Source organism: Glycine max, chromosome 2 (genome assembly GCF_000004515.6).
Source record: "Glycine max cultivar Williams 82 chromosome 2, Glycine_max_v4.0, whole genome shotgun sequence".
Classification (NCBI taxonomy): Eukaryota; Viridiplantae; Streptophyta; class Magnoliopsida; order Fabales; family Fabaceae; genus Glycine; species Glycine max.
Genome location: NC_016089.4, coordinates 3,540,161 through 3,556,342, shown reverse-complemented (window position 1 = coordinate 3,556,342; position 16,182 = coordinate 3,540,161). Strand labels below are relative to the sequence as shown.

Below are 16,182 nucleotides of genomic sequence, written 5' to 3'. Positions count from 1 at the left end.
TAAATTCTACAATAAGAGCCTGCAGGATATGCGTTACTTAAGAGATGGCGACTGAACACGGCATGAGAATCTTTTTTTCTAAACGTTTTTAAAACTGGTTTGCTACGTTACAAAATAGTGTTCAGATATGCCGGGCCGTTGACATTCCTTGGAATTCATGGAAGTGGAGATTCTACTTGTCCCCTTTTCGTTCATGAAAAACACAGGTTTGATATAAATTTTGAATGGTCTTTTATGCCCATTGTGATCCTATTTGATTCCGCATGACAAAGCACTAGCTCTGCTTGCAATCTCATGCTATTTATTTCACTTCATGAATCAATTGAGAATATGAATACCACATTCAAGATATTCCATCCTCATCTATCTATTTTTGTCCCGTTGAGTAAGCAAATGCCATCTGATGGGCAAACAGAAGCGTGTATTTTTCTTGACACACCCTTCTTAACCCGTGAAGCACCTGCATACACGAAACTCGTGATTAACCAAAGTATATATGAAATTTTCACGCTAGGGAAGGGTAAACCTATTCATGTATAATTGGGAGAATATTGATATACTAAACGTTATGTAAAAAAAAAAATGGACATGATTAGTTAATAGTAGATTAGATATGAACCACACTAGAGGTTAAACTGGTTCTCTTGTAAAGCCATAGACACAGCTTGGTACTACTTAATCAGTCATTCATCCTATATAATATGGAGTAATATGAGTATATGACGTTGCAATTTTCTAGATGCCACTTATGACAAAAAACGCCCACCACATTCTACCCTGCACAGTTGTAAGGGGAACTTGAGAGGAACTTGCAACTAGTCAATGGGGCGTTTTACAAAGGATTCAAATTCAACTAGCTTTTACAAACGCCCACCAACTAGTTTTCTTTATATTATAGGAAAACCACTATAGTCAGGATTAGCAGGCAAAGGTAGTTTCTTAGTCAGCTCCTCCTGCTTTCCTTGTTTCTATGCTTAGGTATTCTTAGTTGACTTCACTCTTCTGATGCCACCGACCAAGGTCATGCAACTTCTTCATCACAAACCAACATAAGGATTGGCTCAACTTGATGGCAATGCACGCCAACTGTTAGCTAGATGCATGGCGTGATCACGTGAAGCTGATGAAAGCCGATGAAGAACTGCATTCTTGACATGAGCAGCACCTTTTTCACCAGCACGAGTAGCAAGTTCCAAGTAAACCACAGCCTTCATCATGTCTCCCTCCTGTACCAAAAATTGTCCAGCAATCCTTTAGTTGTCAATTATCATTACCATAATCCCACCAATACTTTTAGTCATTGCTGATTGCTATTCTAATATCATATGAATGAAACAAAAAAATATGAATTGAAGTGACTGATAAAACAGGTGGAACTCCAACTGAAGAGCAAATATCAGAATGCCAGATTGAAAAAAACCTCAAACAAATAACGATCAGTGTGCAGGTGCAAAATCACATTTTGCATGAGTCAATAATATGTAAGTCTATATCTTATTTGTAATACACTTGAAAACTAGCAGAACAGATGTCTACAACATAGAGAATGTAACCAAGTAACACAGAATAGACCCAAAGTTTTAAGATGAGAAAGTCATAGAAAAAACATATAGCAAATGGCTTTAGTATCTAATTAAAAAGCTTTGGAAACAAATTAATGTGGCAAAATCACAGATTCAACAAAAGTGCCATGATGTAGGTACAATTTATTCTCTGGCAAACATTCAAATCACAAAGGAGCACCATACAATACAGGGATAAATACTCACAGAAAAGAGAGCAAGTCCATGCTCAAATTGAGCTTTACTATGCCCACGATCCGCAGCCCGCTTCATCCATTTTCTTGCTAGTTGATGATTACGTGTCAGTCCTTCCCCAAAGGAGAAGCACAAGGAGATATTGTACATGGCACGGACATACCCACCCTCTGCAGCTTTCATATACCATTTAGCCTGTTCCAGGAAGAAAAAAAAACTTGTTAAAACCAAAGATCACAACACATCACAATAACAAAAGAACCCAAAACACCCAATATTATATAAGCCAAGAACCAAGCAGAGTTCCAATCCATTGACACACACACCCCTCTGAAAGAAAAGGTTCACTGCTTCACTCATAATTAGAAGAGGAGAGGAAATGGATAGAGCACCAACAGCTTCTTTCAGATTGCTACGGACCCTCCCACCACCGCGATGCAGACAAAGCGCAAGCTGGTACTGGGCACGAACATTCCCACAAACAGAAGCTTTATGTAACCATTTGACAGCTAGCTCAGTGTTCGGAGGTTCAGCTGCATAGCATAGATATACCTTGTTCAGACACGAATTATCAGCATAATGTATATATATTCATTAACAACCCCCAAACAGATGCATACATATATACAAATATCATGGTTTTAAATTACGGTGTGCATCGTCAAGCTATTTTGACTCTCCACAACCGCATCAAGATCACAGTTGTGGCTGCATCAACTGCATTTTCCCACAATTGCTGACAATATAAAGGTTTTCTAACTCACCTCACCGTAACCATGACCGCAATTTAAAACCATGAAAAATTTAAAAAGCAACACCTTACCCTTCCGTTTTTTTAAATAACACTAAAAAAATATTTCTAGCCCCAATCTCGCAGACGAAAAAGAGAAATTATTATTATCCTAAATTATGTAAGTATGCAGGAGGAGCAGGGAGACAGAACAACAAGGATATAGACACAACCTAAAAAGTATGTCCGAAAATACCACCAATAAACATAGACAGAATCTAAAAGGTGCATGTGATTAGGATGATTCCTTTCTATTCTCTCCTACAAAGAAGCAAATGAAACAGAAAACACATGTTTTGTAATAACAACTCTTAAAATTTGAACTTGCCTAACTCAACCCAGCTATATATATACACTATTTCTTTTCATATTGCTAGTCGATTGGGACATGAAATTAGGGTATAAGGTAAAGAAATGAAAAACCTTGGAGATAGGAAAGTCCCAAATTGCACTGCGCAGAAGGGTTTCCGAGTTCCGCAGCCTTATGATAAAACTCCATGGCCTTGGGCTTCTCGCCTCGCTCCCAGTAGATGAGGCCGGCGTCGACCATGGCGAGGGCGGAGCCGCGCGCGGCGGCTTTGATGAAGGAGTCGAGGGCCCTATCGGGGTTGGGGCCGACGCCACGGTGGCCGTGCTTGAAGCGCTTCCCCCAGAGGAGCAGCGCCATGGCCTCCCGCAGCGGCCGCAGCGCCTCGCACCAGGCGCGGCACACCAGTGACGCCGCGCGGAGGTTGGGGTCGTCGAAGGAGGCGGCGATCTTCGCCAGCACGTCGTAGGGGAGCGCCGAGAAGTCGCCGGCGCCGGGAGGGGACGGCAGCGGAGGACGCGCGCAGAGGCGCGTGGTGAAGAATTCGGAACGGTTGGAGAAAGGAAGAGAGGAGAAGGGAGAAGAGGAGGTGCGAGGCCATGTTGGGTGCTTCATCTGTTGCAGAGTGCAGAGTAAGTCGGCGACTCTGTGTGTCAGATAGAAGGAAAGAGAGAGAGAGAGTCGGTGAATGGGTGGTATAGGTAATTCGCTTCTTCACGCGTTTCATCTTGCATTATATCATAATATCTATCACTAAGTAAAGTTTATTGGAATATTAGTCTCTTTCAATAAATTATTTTAGGATAAAAATATATATTTTGTGCATATTTACAATTCTAACCAAGATTTGTCACTTTCAACGGAAATATTTTCTAACAATCTCATGATATATATATAATACAGTGTAATTTTTTTAATGCATATTATTTAGAATTCAGAAGTTTTAGTCAATACATAAGATGTGGCTGTAAAGCTCGTTATCCTTTCATACGGGTGAAAGCTCAAAATATTTCCTTTATTTCTTTTTAATAAAATTTATTGCGTCATCAAAGTGTATTAAGAATTATAAAACTATATGGTTTCCATTGTTTATTTAATGAATCTTGACTTGTGATTTATAACTTTTTATCTTTGTAATTAAAATGTGATTTATAAAACTATAATTTCGTAATTTCAATTATGATCTTAGTAATTAGTGTTATAAAAATTGATTAAAGAATAATAAAGGTGGTTTAAAATTGATTAAAACTTAGCATTAGTTGCAATATTCATTAAATTCTGACAGTACAAAAGTAATTGTTGTACATTTGTAGCTCATTTTATTTTAATCAATCAATTAATTCCATTTCTTTTTTTAATAGAATTAACTCCTCTTTTTTTTTTTTACTTTTTATACATTACAGAAAATTTAAATAATCTAAACATTACTAATTAATCGTGAGCTAAGCCTGAAAAGAGAACAACAAATGATATCAACACGCAAGATATAAAGAGGAAAAAGACAAACAAGTACATGTATACATGAAAAATACCAAACCATAATAGCAAGATCAAGATATAATCAAAATAACTATGTAAGCTTAGAAGCTAGCTTCATTAATCAATGAAATGTAGTTGTTGTTTCATTATATAAGAGTTGCACAACTAAAAAGTACATGCATTTCCATCGCTGTTCGTACCAACAAAAAATTAAAGTATCGTTTCAAATTGAATTGACCTTTTATGTGGTATCAAATACAGCCCGATATTTTTGGTACCAATTATAACAAGGATAAGGTCACAAAACAAATGCTTGAATCTCTTTATATATATATACACACTAAAATTTAAAACAGATTGTTTTTTCTTTTTTACACAACTAATATAATTAAGAAGATCTATAACTTAACTTCTTTCAACCTTTGCCATTGTAACAAGAGTGGGGATGTCCTTTTCAAGAAATGGAAGATCATCATCATCATATTTCACATATTTTTTTCTCGAGTTCTAAAACTCTTGCAATTTGGCTAACAGAAAGCCACCTTCTTATAATAAGAAAATATGTTCATAATCATCATCACTCATCAGAATACTTCTTTTAGTCGATATAAAAAACGCAGTTCTGATTCAGTCAATAACAGTTAGTTATGTTCTGCAACTAATTTGGTAACCTATATATCACTCAATTGGGAATATCTCATGAGACTTGACAGGTTGAGGACTCTATTTTTCTTTATTCTTTTAATTTGATGGTTCTATTAATTTTCGATGGGACTCTGTCTTCAAAAATAGTGATAAAAAAATTAGTCTGATCAAAATTTCATTTCGTTTGACAAAACTAACTTTTCAAGTTCAGAATCTAATTCTTCAAAAAAAAAAAAAAAACTTGAGCATCTAAGTTGAAATGCATATAACTTATTAAGATGGGACTCTATCTTCAAAATAGTGATAAAAAAAAAATGACCAACAGAAGGTATAAAATTTGTGCTCTCAGAATTTCCAACTTTATCAACTTATCCAAAAATTGAGGTCTTGACTTCCTACTTCCGAACCTGCTAAGCAAACTTGATGCACTTCACGATTGTCACCAGAAGGTACCACATTTTCTGAAAGATTATTTTCAATAGGCAATTCATTCAAATTTTCGTAGCCAATGGTGAATATTTTCCTCTTAACTAATATTTCAAATGTTTCCTTTTTATTTATCCATTTTGAAATAGCAAAAAAATTAATCATATAATAAATATATTTATTTATGTTAAATTTATTCCTAATTTTTTTATATGACGTTTATTATTATTTCTCTTTCTTTTACAGTAAGTATGTGTGTGTGTGTTTTTAGGGGAGAAAGCTTAAACCCTAAATTTTGTTTAAGCATACAGGACCAAAAACTAGTTGGTGTTTATGGTAAGTGTGTAAAATATTAAGAATTAGATGAAAATCATGATATAATTAAAAGAAAAGTAATTAATGATGTATTATATTTTTAAAATGACAGATAAATAAAATAGTTTTTAAATAGAATGGGAAAATTAAAAAAATGAATAAAGTATGAAAAAGGTACAAAAAAGAGTATTAAGGAATGTAATAATAACACTTTCCTTCAAAATACTATGAATTAATTATTAATTAATGTTATATTATAGGAACTTAATCTCACTTTTGGACCAAGGGCAGGCCCAAACATGTATAATAAGCTTTAGCCTTTTCTGGGTTTAGGCCCAACCAAAATCTGCAATATACAGAGAGAAAGAGAGGATAATTAATCATTTTTATTCCTAGATGTGTAATTCGTTGACAAATGCGTTTCTAAAAGATAAAAATATAAAATTTAGTCACCGAAAATGTAAAAAGTGTGACAAATATATCCAGCTGTTAACTTCCGTCCGTCACCGTTAATAAAATAGCCTACGTGGCACGGAGGGACGAATTTGTCACTGAAATGATAGTTAACGTGATCATCTTTAATTACCAGCATAGGAGTATATTTGTCATATAATATTTTTTGACTTTTTGTCTTCCCACCCCACACAAATGTTTTCCTAAAAGATAAAAATACAAAATTTAGTCCCGTAATTATAAAAAGTGCAACAAATATATCTGGATATTAATAGTAGATTATGACTAATTATTATAATTTGAAAAAATTTATAATGATTGTGACAAAAGGATCGAATTAGTAATTTTATATTTTTTTTTAACTTAACTCATTTCAAATAACAAACAAAAGTTTGTGTACATTTAAAATTTTGATTGGTTATTAACTAAAATTCAAATCATTGAATTAAAGTTAAAGAGATGAAAGTAAAAAAATTTAAATAAGAAAAAATATAAAAATAATTACTTTGGTATTTGATTTATTAACTTTAAATTAATGATAAAAACTCATAAATTAAATTGAGTCTAAAAGAAAAAAAATACTCTCTGGTAAATAATTTTTTTGTACTCTCATGTTTGAAGAAAGGTTCAAGTAAAAAAATGCTTATTGTAAATCATTATTATTAAATTAGATCCATGAACAATTTTTAGGAAAAATTGCAATTGCAATGACACTTTTAATTTGTAAAAAACACTCACCTTCTTTTGAATGATTTTTTTAAGGTTATGATTTTTTAAATGATCAGTCAATAAAAATAATTATGTATAATTTAAAAAAATTAATTTAAAAATCAACAAACTTTTATTATAATTTATAATTTGATGTAATTGCATATACTAATAGACATTCATATTTTATTATGAAAAAATTATAAAAAAATAATTAAATAAATAGTGTTTAATTAAACATAAACAATTATTTTCTTATCATTTTTTAGTAAAATTTCTTTTTTTCTATATTGATAACTTAAAAACTATATAATGGAGACAACCAGTGAGATATAGACACTTACTAGGGAGATATAATTCTCCCAAAATTTTGTCTCAATTATTATAAATTTTTAAAAACGCATTTGTCAACGGAGTGAAAGACAAAAAGTCAAAAAAATATTATATGACAAATATGTCTCTATGCCGACAATTAAAAATGATTATGTTGACAATTATTTTAGTGATAAATTTGTTCATCTGTGTCATGTAAATTATTTTATTAACTGTGACGAACGAAAGTTAACGACCGGATATATTTATTATAATTTTTACACTTTTAGGAATTAAATTTTGTATTTTTATATTTCAGAGACATATTTCATAACGAATTACGCATTCAAAAACATATATATACAAAGTTGATTTCTCTTGTTGGCTGCGCCTAAGATACATATATGATATATCCCAAGAAATGTTTTGCCTTGCCAAATTTCCTAAAGTTGGGAGAGCATCTTGGAGTGTTTGTCGAATGAAATTTGACTATTCTTGGTGTCGCATTAAGTCTCCAAAACTTCTTTTTTTTTTTTTTTTCAATTTAGGGTTGTTGCATTTGAGTTGTCACTACTCGTACCATAAGAAAGATGGATTTAATGAGGTGGTAAGCAAGTATTAGAGTATGAAAATGGTTTCCTTTGAAAATTGTCATAAATGAATGATTTGAGAAGCTTCAAAGGGTAAAAAATAAAACATTTGTTAATTAAAATTTTCAACACCTATAAGCTCAGGATCTTTAAGTTTTTATGCAATTGCTTCAAGATGTGGATGGCTGCTGGGATTCTAAATTTTAAATCCTAAATAAAGATTCCATACCATAATCTGAAATGAGAATTAGCCATTTTTCTTTATTAACAAAAGTCATCAGTATGATCTCATTTCGAGTCTTAACTTTTTTTATTGACTTTAAATAAAAATCACCCTTGGATATGATCAAAGACAAAATAATTAATATATTTTTATTTCTTTATTAACATCGAATAATTAATTTATTATATATTTATTCTGATTTGTCGTAAAATAAATTAACGTTTTATGCTATTTAAACTGGAATTATTTTATTTTAATTTTTACCTTTACAGTTTTTCACAATTCTTCATACTAATTTTTAATGGGTTTTTAACATTTTCACGTTCATTTGTAAACACTCCCCTCAGGCCCTTACACCTCTCTATATCTCTTTCATTTCAATGACATGTTTCGTCATATATTTTCGAATTAACCTTCAACACTGATACTGTTATTGTTAAGGCATAATGTAATACATATATAACAATAAAATACAACAATTTGTACAATATTATTCTTTATGTCTATTTTTCCCCTTATATCAATTATTATATTTTTTTTCTCTTTTTCTCTATTAATATTATAAATTGTCGTAAAAATAATCATACAACTAAGATTTCTCTGATGTAAAAGAAGGGTCAATGACTATTCATTCTTAATCCTTATATCTTTGCCTATATAACTTTTGTAAATTCCTCCTTTTAGTGTTGGTTCTAATCCCCAAGACCTTGGTGTTTGTGGTATGCAAAATTAAATGGCACGCGGGTAATTGAGTAGAACAATCTACAAGAACTCTAGACAGTGACATTCTAATATTGATTCATACTTGCGTAAGAACTACGTCACAATACTGTCATTTTTTGTTAGCATTCTTCAAGTACCTAATTAACATTGCATTCGTTTGTTGTATCCGATTGCAATTACTTACTAGTTTAAAAAATATTTTTGGTTTTTAAAAGAGAAAATTTTATTAATTGTTTTTGTTCAGTATTCTCTTTCAAAGGTAATAATATAGTAGTATAATTTTAGACACTTACACCATCAATCTATATAAACTGTACATGTTTACTCTATGTTAAAAAATCATATCCGAGATGGTTTATGTTTAATTAACAACCTAAAAATCTTTACTCTATTTCTTCTTCTTCTTTTTACATCAAAGTTATCTTTCAACCGATAATCAGATATTAGTGGCTTTTATCTTTTTCACGTTCATTTGTAAAAACTCTCTCCCTTCACACTGCACCTCTCTATCTCTTTCTTTCATTTCAATTAATTAATTATTACATTATTTTTTTCAATATAACCTCCAGCACTAATTTTTGTCAAGGTATAATGTAAAAGAAGTGTCAAAGTCTACATTCTTTCTTAATCCATAGTGTATCTTTGCCTATATAATTTTTGTAAATTATTTCCTCCTTCAATTGTCGGTTCTAAGCCCTAAAGACTTTGAGGGTATGCAACATTAAATGACACATGGGTATAAAAATTAACCTACAAGAATCCTAGGCAATGACATTCAAATATATTGATTCATCCTTACATAATAATTACGTCACAATGCTGTCATTTTATGTTAGCACCCTCCAAATACCTAATAAACACCGCTTTCATACGAATGTGATTTTTAACAGACGTAAAAAGCGTTTTGTCCAATAGTACGTTTGTATTGTATACGATCGCAATTAATTAGTTGTTTAACAAATATTTTTGTTATTTTACAAGGTAAAAGTTAAATGACGAGAGTACGTACAATCTAATACTATTAGTCATGTACATTAAAAAAATGTTGTTCTGATACGTAAAAAATAAAAGAAAATTTAGCACCTTCATCACTATCCCAGACTGTTATCCATATGATAAAGCGAAGGCATAGGGTTTATATACGCTACTCATAATATGAAGGGCACAAATAATTAATATATACTATTTTCCTCGTAATCCAGACTCAAGTTCTTATCTTAATTAAGGTTACGTTTGGATTATTTTCTCCGTATATAAATAATTCTAAAAAATAAAAAATAAATAAATTAATAAACGTCTCTATCAACTAAAATTTGTTTATGCATAAATATTAAATAATCTTTTAGATAAACTAACATGGGAGTGATTCTACATATGAGTTTATGTGTAAACTAATTTTTAACTTATAAAAAAATTCATTTTGATTTTCTTCTAAATACTTATGAACAAATTTATCTAAACACACCCTAATTCTACTGCCATTTTTGTGTCAAATGGACTTGTATGAAAAGAGAATATAATCAAGTTTCAGTGAGTTCATATAGACCACAAAATAAAATACCAAATCAAATCCCATCCTTCTTTATAATGAAAGCTTCACAATATTATATATGATATATAATATCCCAAATAGTCCACACCTCACTTTAACCAGTAGACACTCGAGTATAAATTAAGTTAATTAGTTTTAATTAATTGTTTGAATGACGAGCATTAAAATGTTCTTATGGTAAGTTGGTTCCTGGTTGTAGACTTGTAAAACCACCAACCACTCCAAATCTTTTCTAGAACATTTTGAAAATAAAATAATATAATAAAAAAATTCTTTGATCCTTGTCTCCCTCGTTAGAAAAACCAAGAAAAATAAACGAATTGCTAAGATATCAACACACCTGTATGTGTGTGGGTATATGCCAAACAACTTTGCTCCTCTCCATGTGATCTCCAATAATGAAACTCAATTAAGAATTAGTAGTGTATAGTAAGCCAAGCAAATTCTGCAATCTTTTTTCTGTTTCTTTTAGGGTACAAATCTTGCAGTGTTCTTTAGACGTGTTAGAATGCCATTCCCTGAATAACAGGCTCCAATCCCAAGAATCATATATTGTATTGTTTAATGCACGATTCCATGATGAACTCCCCCTGACCACTATTGTAACATTTGCTTTGCCTTTTCTTGCATCTTCCCACTATTGGAGTTTTGCTATGTCTATATATATAAAGATTTCATTCATTCATTATTTGATAGTGTACTAGAACAGGATATTATTAGGATAAGATAACAATGACTACTTACTATAGTAGCTTTCATTCATTCGGTCAATTATTGACCTTCAAATTTTAGCTTTTACAAGTTCAGAAATGTGAGCCATTCAACTAGCATAGGATTCTAATCTTCACCTCCACGTGATTTGTCGCTTTACACCACATGACTCCATGAGCTAATATCACAAAAGAATTTACACAGAACCTTCCCACTCTCTGCATGAATCTGATGAGGTGGGTGGGGGGTCATTTGCAGTTATGTCACTTCTTAATATTTTTTAGAATATTGTTTGTCATATTTATAGTAATTTCTTATTTATTACCTTAATTTACAGTACGTTACATATCACACCCTTAAGGGAAAACTTAATTTGAATTTCTTTCTCTTCAATTTTAACCATAAAAAGAAAGCGTAGAAGAAATATAAGAAAATAAATAAATTAAAGTGTAAAAATAACATTGTTATCAATTTTTATTCATATGAGACTAATTTTTTAATTCCACAAACTATATATCTCTTCTATCAAATCTCATTCTACATTTTTCTAACTTTTTAAAGCAACATTTGTTTTAAAAAACAAGTATTCCATGCATGCATATGTTACCCTTCCTGCCATTTCCTTTTTAGAGGCTATCATACTATATATATATATATAAATTCGTAGACTTAATTAATTACTACTAGTATAGTCGTTGGCGCACTAAATGTTAAGGAAAAAGTTATTTAATGGAGACGTGGGACACTATGTAAGACCCTGAAACTCTAAAAGGAGCAAGATGACAGCAGAAGACTACGAAGCTAGAAACTGGGGCTATGGCTTGAGGACCAATTAAGTGGGGCTTTTGTTCTCACTCAATCAACAACAATAAGATCGAAGCATCTGTCAGTGTATGCAGCATCTGCCTACCCCATTGAAAAAGGATTTCACTCCCACTTTGCATTTTGAAACTGTCACATTCAGATGCTTAGCTTAACTTGGCCTTATGAATTTTGATCTAGATTTTCTCATTCCTGCCCATGGTCATCAACAGTGGCACACAGAAATAGGCATTCATTGATACAGGAATTAATTAAGCTAGTTCAGTTCTGTACATTTACATTTTTTAAGTTTTGAATCAATTTTTATATAAGTTGATTTTCAACTTTCAAGAGCTTACTAAGGTCAAAATAGCACTATCAAAATTTAGAAAATTTATTTTAAAAATTCTCCCTCAATAAAATTATCACAAGTAATCATAACAACAATAAAATCTTATATTATATGAATTACACTATCAATATTCTCCCTCAATAAAATTATCACAAGTAATCATAACAACAATAAAATCTTATATTATATGAATTACACTATCAATATCATTCAATTTAAATTTATTTTTCTATAAGATATAATCTTATAAGTCATTTCTTATTTTTACCCATTAGACCAATTTTGATTACATTCTGTACATTTACAGGAATCAATAGAAAGAGAACTATTGTTTTATAAATTTACAGATAACGAAACATGTCTTTATGCAATATCAAAAGATGCAGATAAACATGCAGCAGACAATGTCCATTCAATTTGACGTCAGCTACTTCACCACATTACAATCTCTTCTTGAAGAGAGAGACTCACAACGAAACGAAATTAACACAGGCAACTAAACTAGAAGAAGATCAACCATGCAAGCAAGCAAAGCAAATAAGTAGTTTTAATTTGTTTATTCAGCTCTTTATACAAATACAAATACCCTAATAATCTCTAAACTATGTAATATTTAAGCTCCAATTAATTTGATTTTTTTTATCTTAATCCTCTACTTTATGAGAAGAAGAAGATTTTGATTAATATGAAATAAAACCAAAAAATAAGTAAAATATCATAAAAAATTATTATCATAAAAAAATTAAACTCGAATATTATTTAAATGATTTAACCTTTATTTCAACTAACTAGATTAATTAATAACAAAGAATTAAAATGACTTAAAAACTTGATAAAATATAAAATAGAAAGTTGCATAACAGAACTAAATTAATTCTAGCTAGCTCTAATTAATAACAAGCTAAGGTTTAATAGGTGAAGGGTTATTTTCATTTTCCCACCTCTATGAATTGATCAATTAGCTAGCTAAGCCCTTTCAACATGGCGTATAAACACAGTTTCTAAGTCCGGTGGAGTGAAGAACTCTCTTGATCCACCACCACCACGATAGTTGCACTTCAAAGAAGGTTTTCTCTTCTTAGGAGCTGGTGGACACTTCAACGAGGTTGGAATCTTTGCTTCTTCCCCTTTTGGTGTCGTTGATGAGCACTCTTCTTCATCATGTTCTTCTTCTTTGGTGGTGTATATTGGCTTCAATGGAACTCGTGAAGGGATTCCAGCAATGACCCATTTTCTAGTACTATCTGACTCTTCCACTTGTGGCTTCTCAGAGAACCCCATATTTAACCTCCAAAAGGGAAATATATGAATATGTATATGTATAGGAGGGAATAAAGATGGTTCTTCTTTTTTTCCTTTCTTCTTTTTTCTTTTTTTCTTGTTCACTGTACTCTTTTGGGTGTAAACTGGTTGAGGAATCAGATGAAACCAGTAGGAAAGTGTTGACTGGGGAAAAGAGAGAGTGAGATGAGGGAATAAAGAGGGAAAATAAGAAAAAAGTTTTGCACTGAGAAAGATGGAGAAAACGGATTAAAAGAAAAAAAGGAGGTGGTTTGGTTAAGGTTCAATGGAAGTGTTTCTTTGATGATTGTTGAAGGTGAGGGGACAAAGAAAAAGTGATGGTTAAAGAGTTTAGAGACTTTTATAGGGCTTTTTGCTGCGCGTACGTGTAAAATGATTACAGGGTATGGAAATTAATTAACTCCAAAAATGATACTACCACGCATGCAGTAATTGGTACAATAATTGTAATAAAAAGGGTGTTGACTGCTAATAATAAAATGAGATAAGCTCATAATTATTAAATTTTAAAAATCGCATAGATGTTTTTTTTATATGTTGAATCGAAATCAAATAAATATTAAAAACTTATAATAACTCACACGCTTTACTTCATAAATTCAAATAAATTCTCCATAATAATTAAATAGATACTCTGTTTGTGTATGTGTATTGTGAAGGAAAAAAATATACTTAAAAGAATAGACTTTATTAAATATAATTAACCAAAAAAATTAACAAATATTATTTATCAATAAATTTAATAGATGCTTATATTATATATTAACCAAAAAAAAATTAGATAGGTGTGTCAAGGAATAGGTAAATTTTTTTTATTATTTAAAATTAGACAGGTTAACGGTAAATTGCCCAAAATAAATAAATGGAGAGAGAAAATAATTTAAATATATCAAGATCAATAAATAGATCAAAAAAATAATAATTTTACAAAATTAATGTTATTATTATTATTTTTTTTTACGGTCCATATCATTAATGTCATAAGAGATATAAATAAAATAAATAATTAATGTTATATTAAAAAAAATGATAATTATTTTGGAATAAGTTTTTTACATGATAATTATTATAGGGAGCAAGAAGAACAAATAATAAATAAATTTAGCTAGACTATTATATGCACTCTATTTAATTTAACCTAAATTATAATTTTAGTCCCCTTAATTTCTCAAATTCGTAATTTTGATTTTTCTGGATTTTAATTATAATCGTTGGTCTCCTTAATCTTATAAATGAGTAATTTTGGTCCTCCTGGTATATTATTAATAAATAATTCTAATTAATTGAATAATTTAATTATTAAGTTAATTATAAATTAATCAAAATTATTAAGTATTAAAATTTTAAATAAAAAATTATTAATCCTAATTTTTCATAACACTATATTTCTCTTTTTTGGCAAATATGTATTCTATCTTCACTATTGAATGTAATTTTACTCATAATAACATCACATCAGAATTAATAATCTTTTGTTAAATTTTTTAATAATTTATAATTAATTTAATATTTCTAATAATTATAATTATTAATTAATAATCTATAAGAGAATCAAAATCACAAATTTATAAAATTAAGAAACTAAATATTACAATTAAAAATAAAAAAAATAAAACCATAAATTTAAAAAATTAAAATAATCAAAATTATAATTTAACCTTTAATTTAATTTAAGGTTCACACATGTTTGGTGAAGTATTTATAAGTGCTCAATTTTATATTATATTTTAATATAAATTTTTTTAAATAAAATATTTAAACTCATTGATGGTCCTGAGTATGATTAAGATAGAGGATTGTCCAGGACTCCATTTATAGAAGGGACACAATTTTTTTTATTATATCTATATAAATATTAAAATAAAAAATTTATATAATGTAACAATGAAAATATGGATTTCAAGAACTTTTTTCATTTAGTTTTTATTTAATTGGGTTATAAAATGTAAAAATAAATAAAATAAGAACATGAAAGAAAATAATAAAAATAGAAATTTCTCTAAAAATGATAATTTTTAGAATTTTTATGGTGAAATTTTATTCAAATAATTAAAAGTCATTAGATGGGTTTTAACACAATTGAATTAAAATCAAATTTTATGACATTAAGTTGTTTCAAGGCAATTAATTACTTTTATAATGCATGTACAATCTATAATATTAATTATTCGTTATTTTTTTATTTATGTAAATTAAACACAGTATCATATGATTTATAATATTCCCATATCACCCACCCTGATTACCTAACTTAGTTAGACATCATTAGTATTCTTAATGTTATTATTGTATCTATTAAAAGAAGTTTATCAAAATTAAAAATATTAAAATCTTATTTTAGATTAGATGGTTTTAAATAATATTAATTATGAATAAATTATTAACGAATTTTAAAAAATAAACAGAAAAAAATATTTAAATAATTATGGGACATGATTTTTTTGTCCACCTAAGACAAAAAAAAATCTCAGGTTTTTAATTTCAATTTATATATTATTTAACGAAATCAAATTTGCCATATATATGCTCACCAAACGATACGTACTGGTCATTAACACCTCCCCGCATTTGCAACATATAAGAAAGAGGTGCATTTTATACGTGGAACTGTGGAAGTGTTTGACAATAAATGCAAAATCCTTGAACGTTAGAACTTAGAAGGAAATATTTTGATAATTTTTTCATAATTATTTTTAAAATAAAAAAGTGTTTAATGTTTAGGCTGATTATATAAAA

At 29.7% G+C, this 16,182-nt stretch overlaps 2 protein-coding genes across 2 annotated transcripts; both read right to left on the bottom strand.

Moving 5' to 3' along the window:
- Positions 1 to 669: 669 nt before the first annotated feature.
- On the bottom strand, positions 670 to 3,741 carry LOC100780397 (F-box protein At1g70590). Its single transcript, XM_003519747.5, has 4 exons — positions 2,971 to 3,741; positions 2,154 to 2,290; positions 1,770 to 1,952; positions 670 to 1,226 (listed from the first exon to the last, which is right to left on the bottom strand). The coding sequence occupies exons 1-4, from the start codon at positions 3,467 to 3,469 to the stop codon at positions 1,062 to 1,064; spliced, it is 984 nt and encodes a 327-aa protein (XP_003519795.1). The 5' UTR covers positions 3,470 to 3,741; the 3' UTR covers positions 670 to 1,061.
- Positions 3,742 to 12,977: 9,236 nt separating this feature from the next.
- LOC100803779 (cyclin-dependent protein kinase inhibitor SMR6) lies at positions 12,978 to 13,775 on the bottom strand. The gene has a single exon (XM_003519781.4). The coding sequence runs from the start codon at positions 13,423 to 13,425 to the stop codon at positions 13,111 to 13,113; it is 315 nt and encodes a 104-aa protein (XP_003519829.1). The 5' UTR covers positions 13,426 to 13,775; the 3' UTR covers positions 12,978 to 13,110.
- Between the last annotated feature and the right edge of the window lie 2,407 nt (positions 13,776 to 16,182).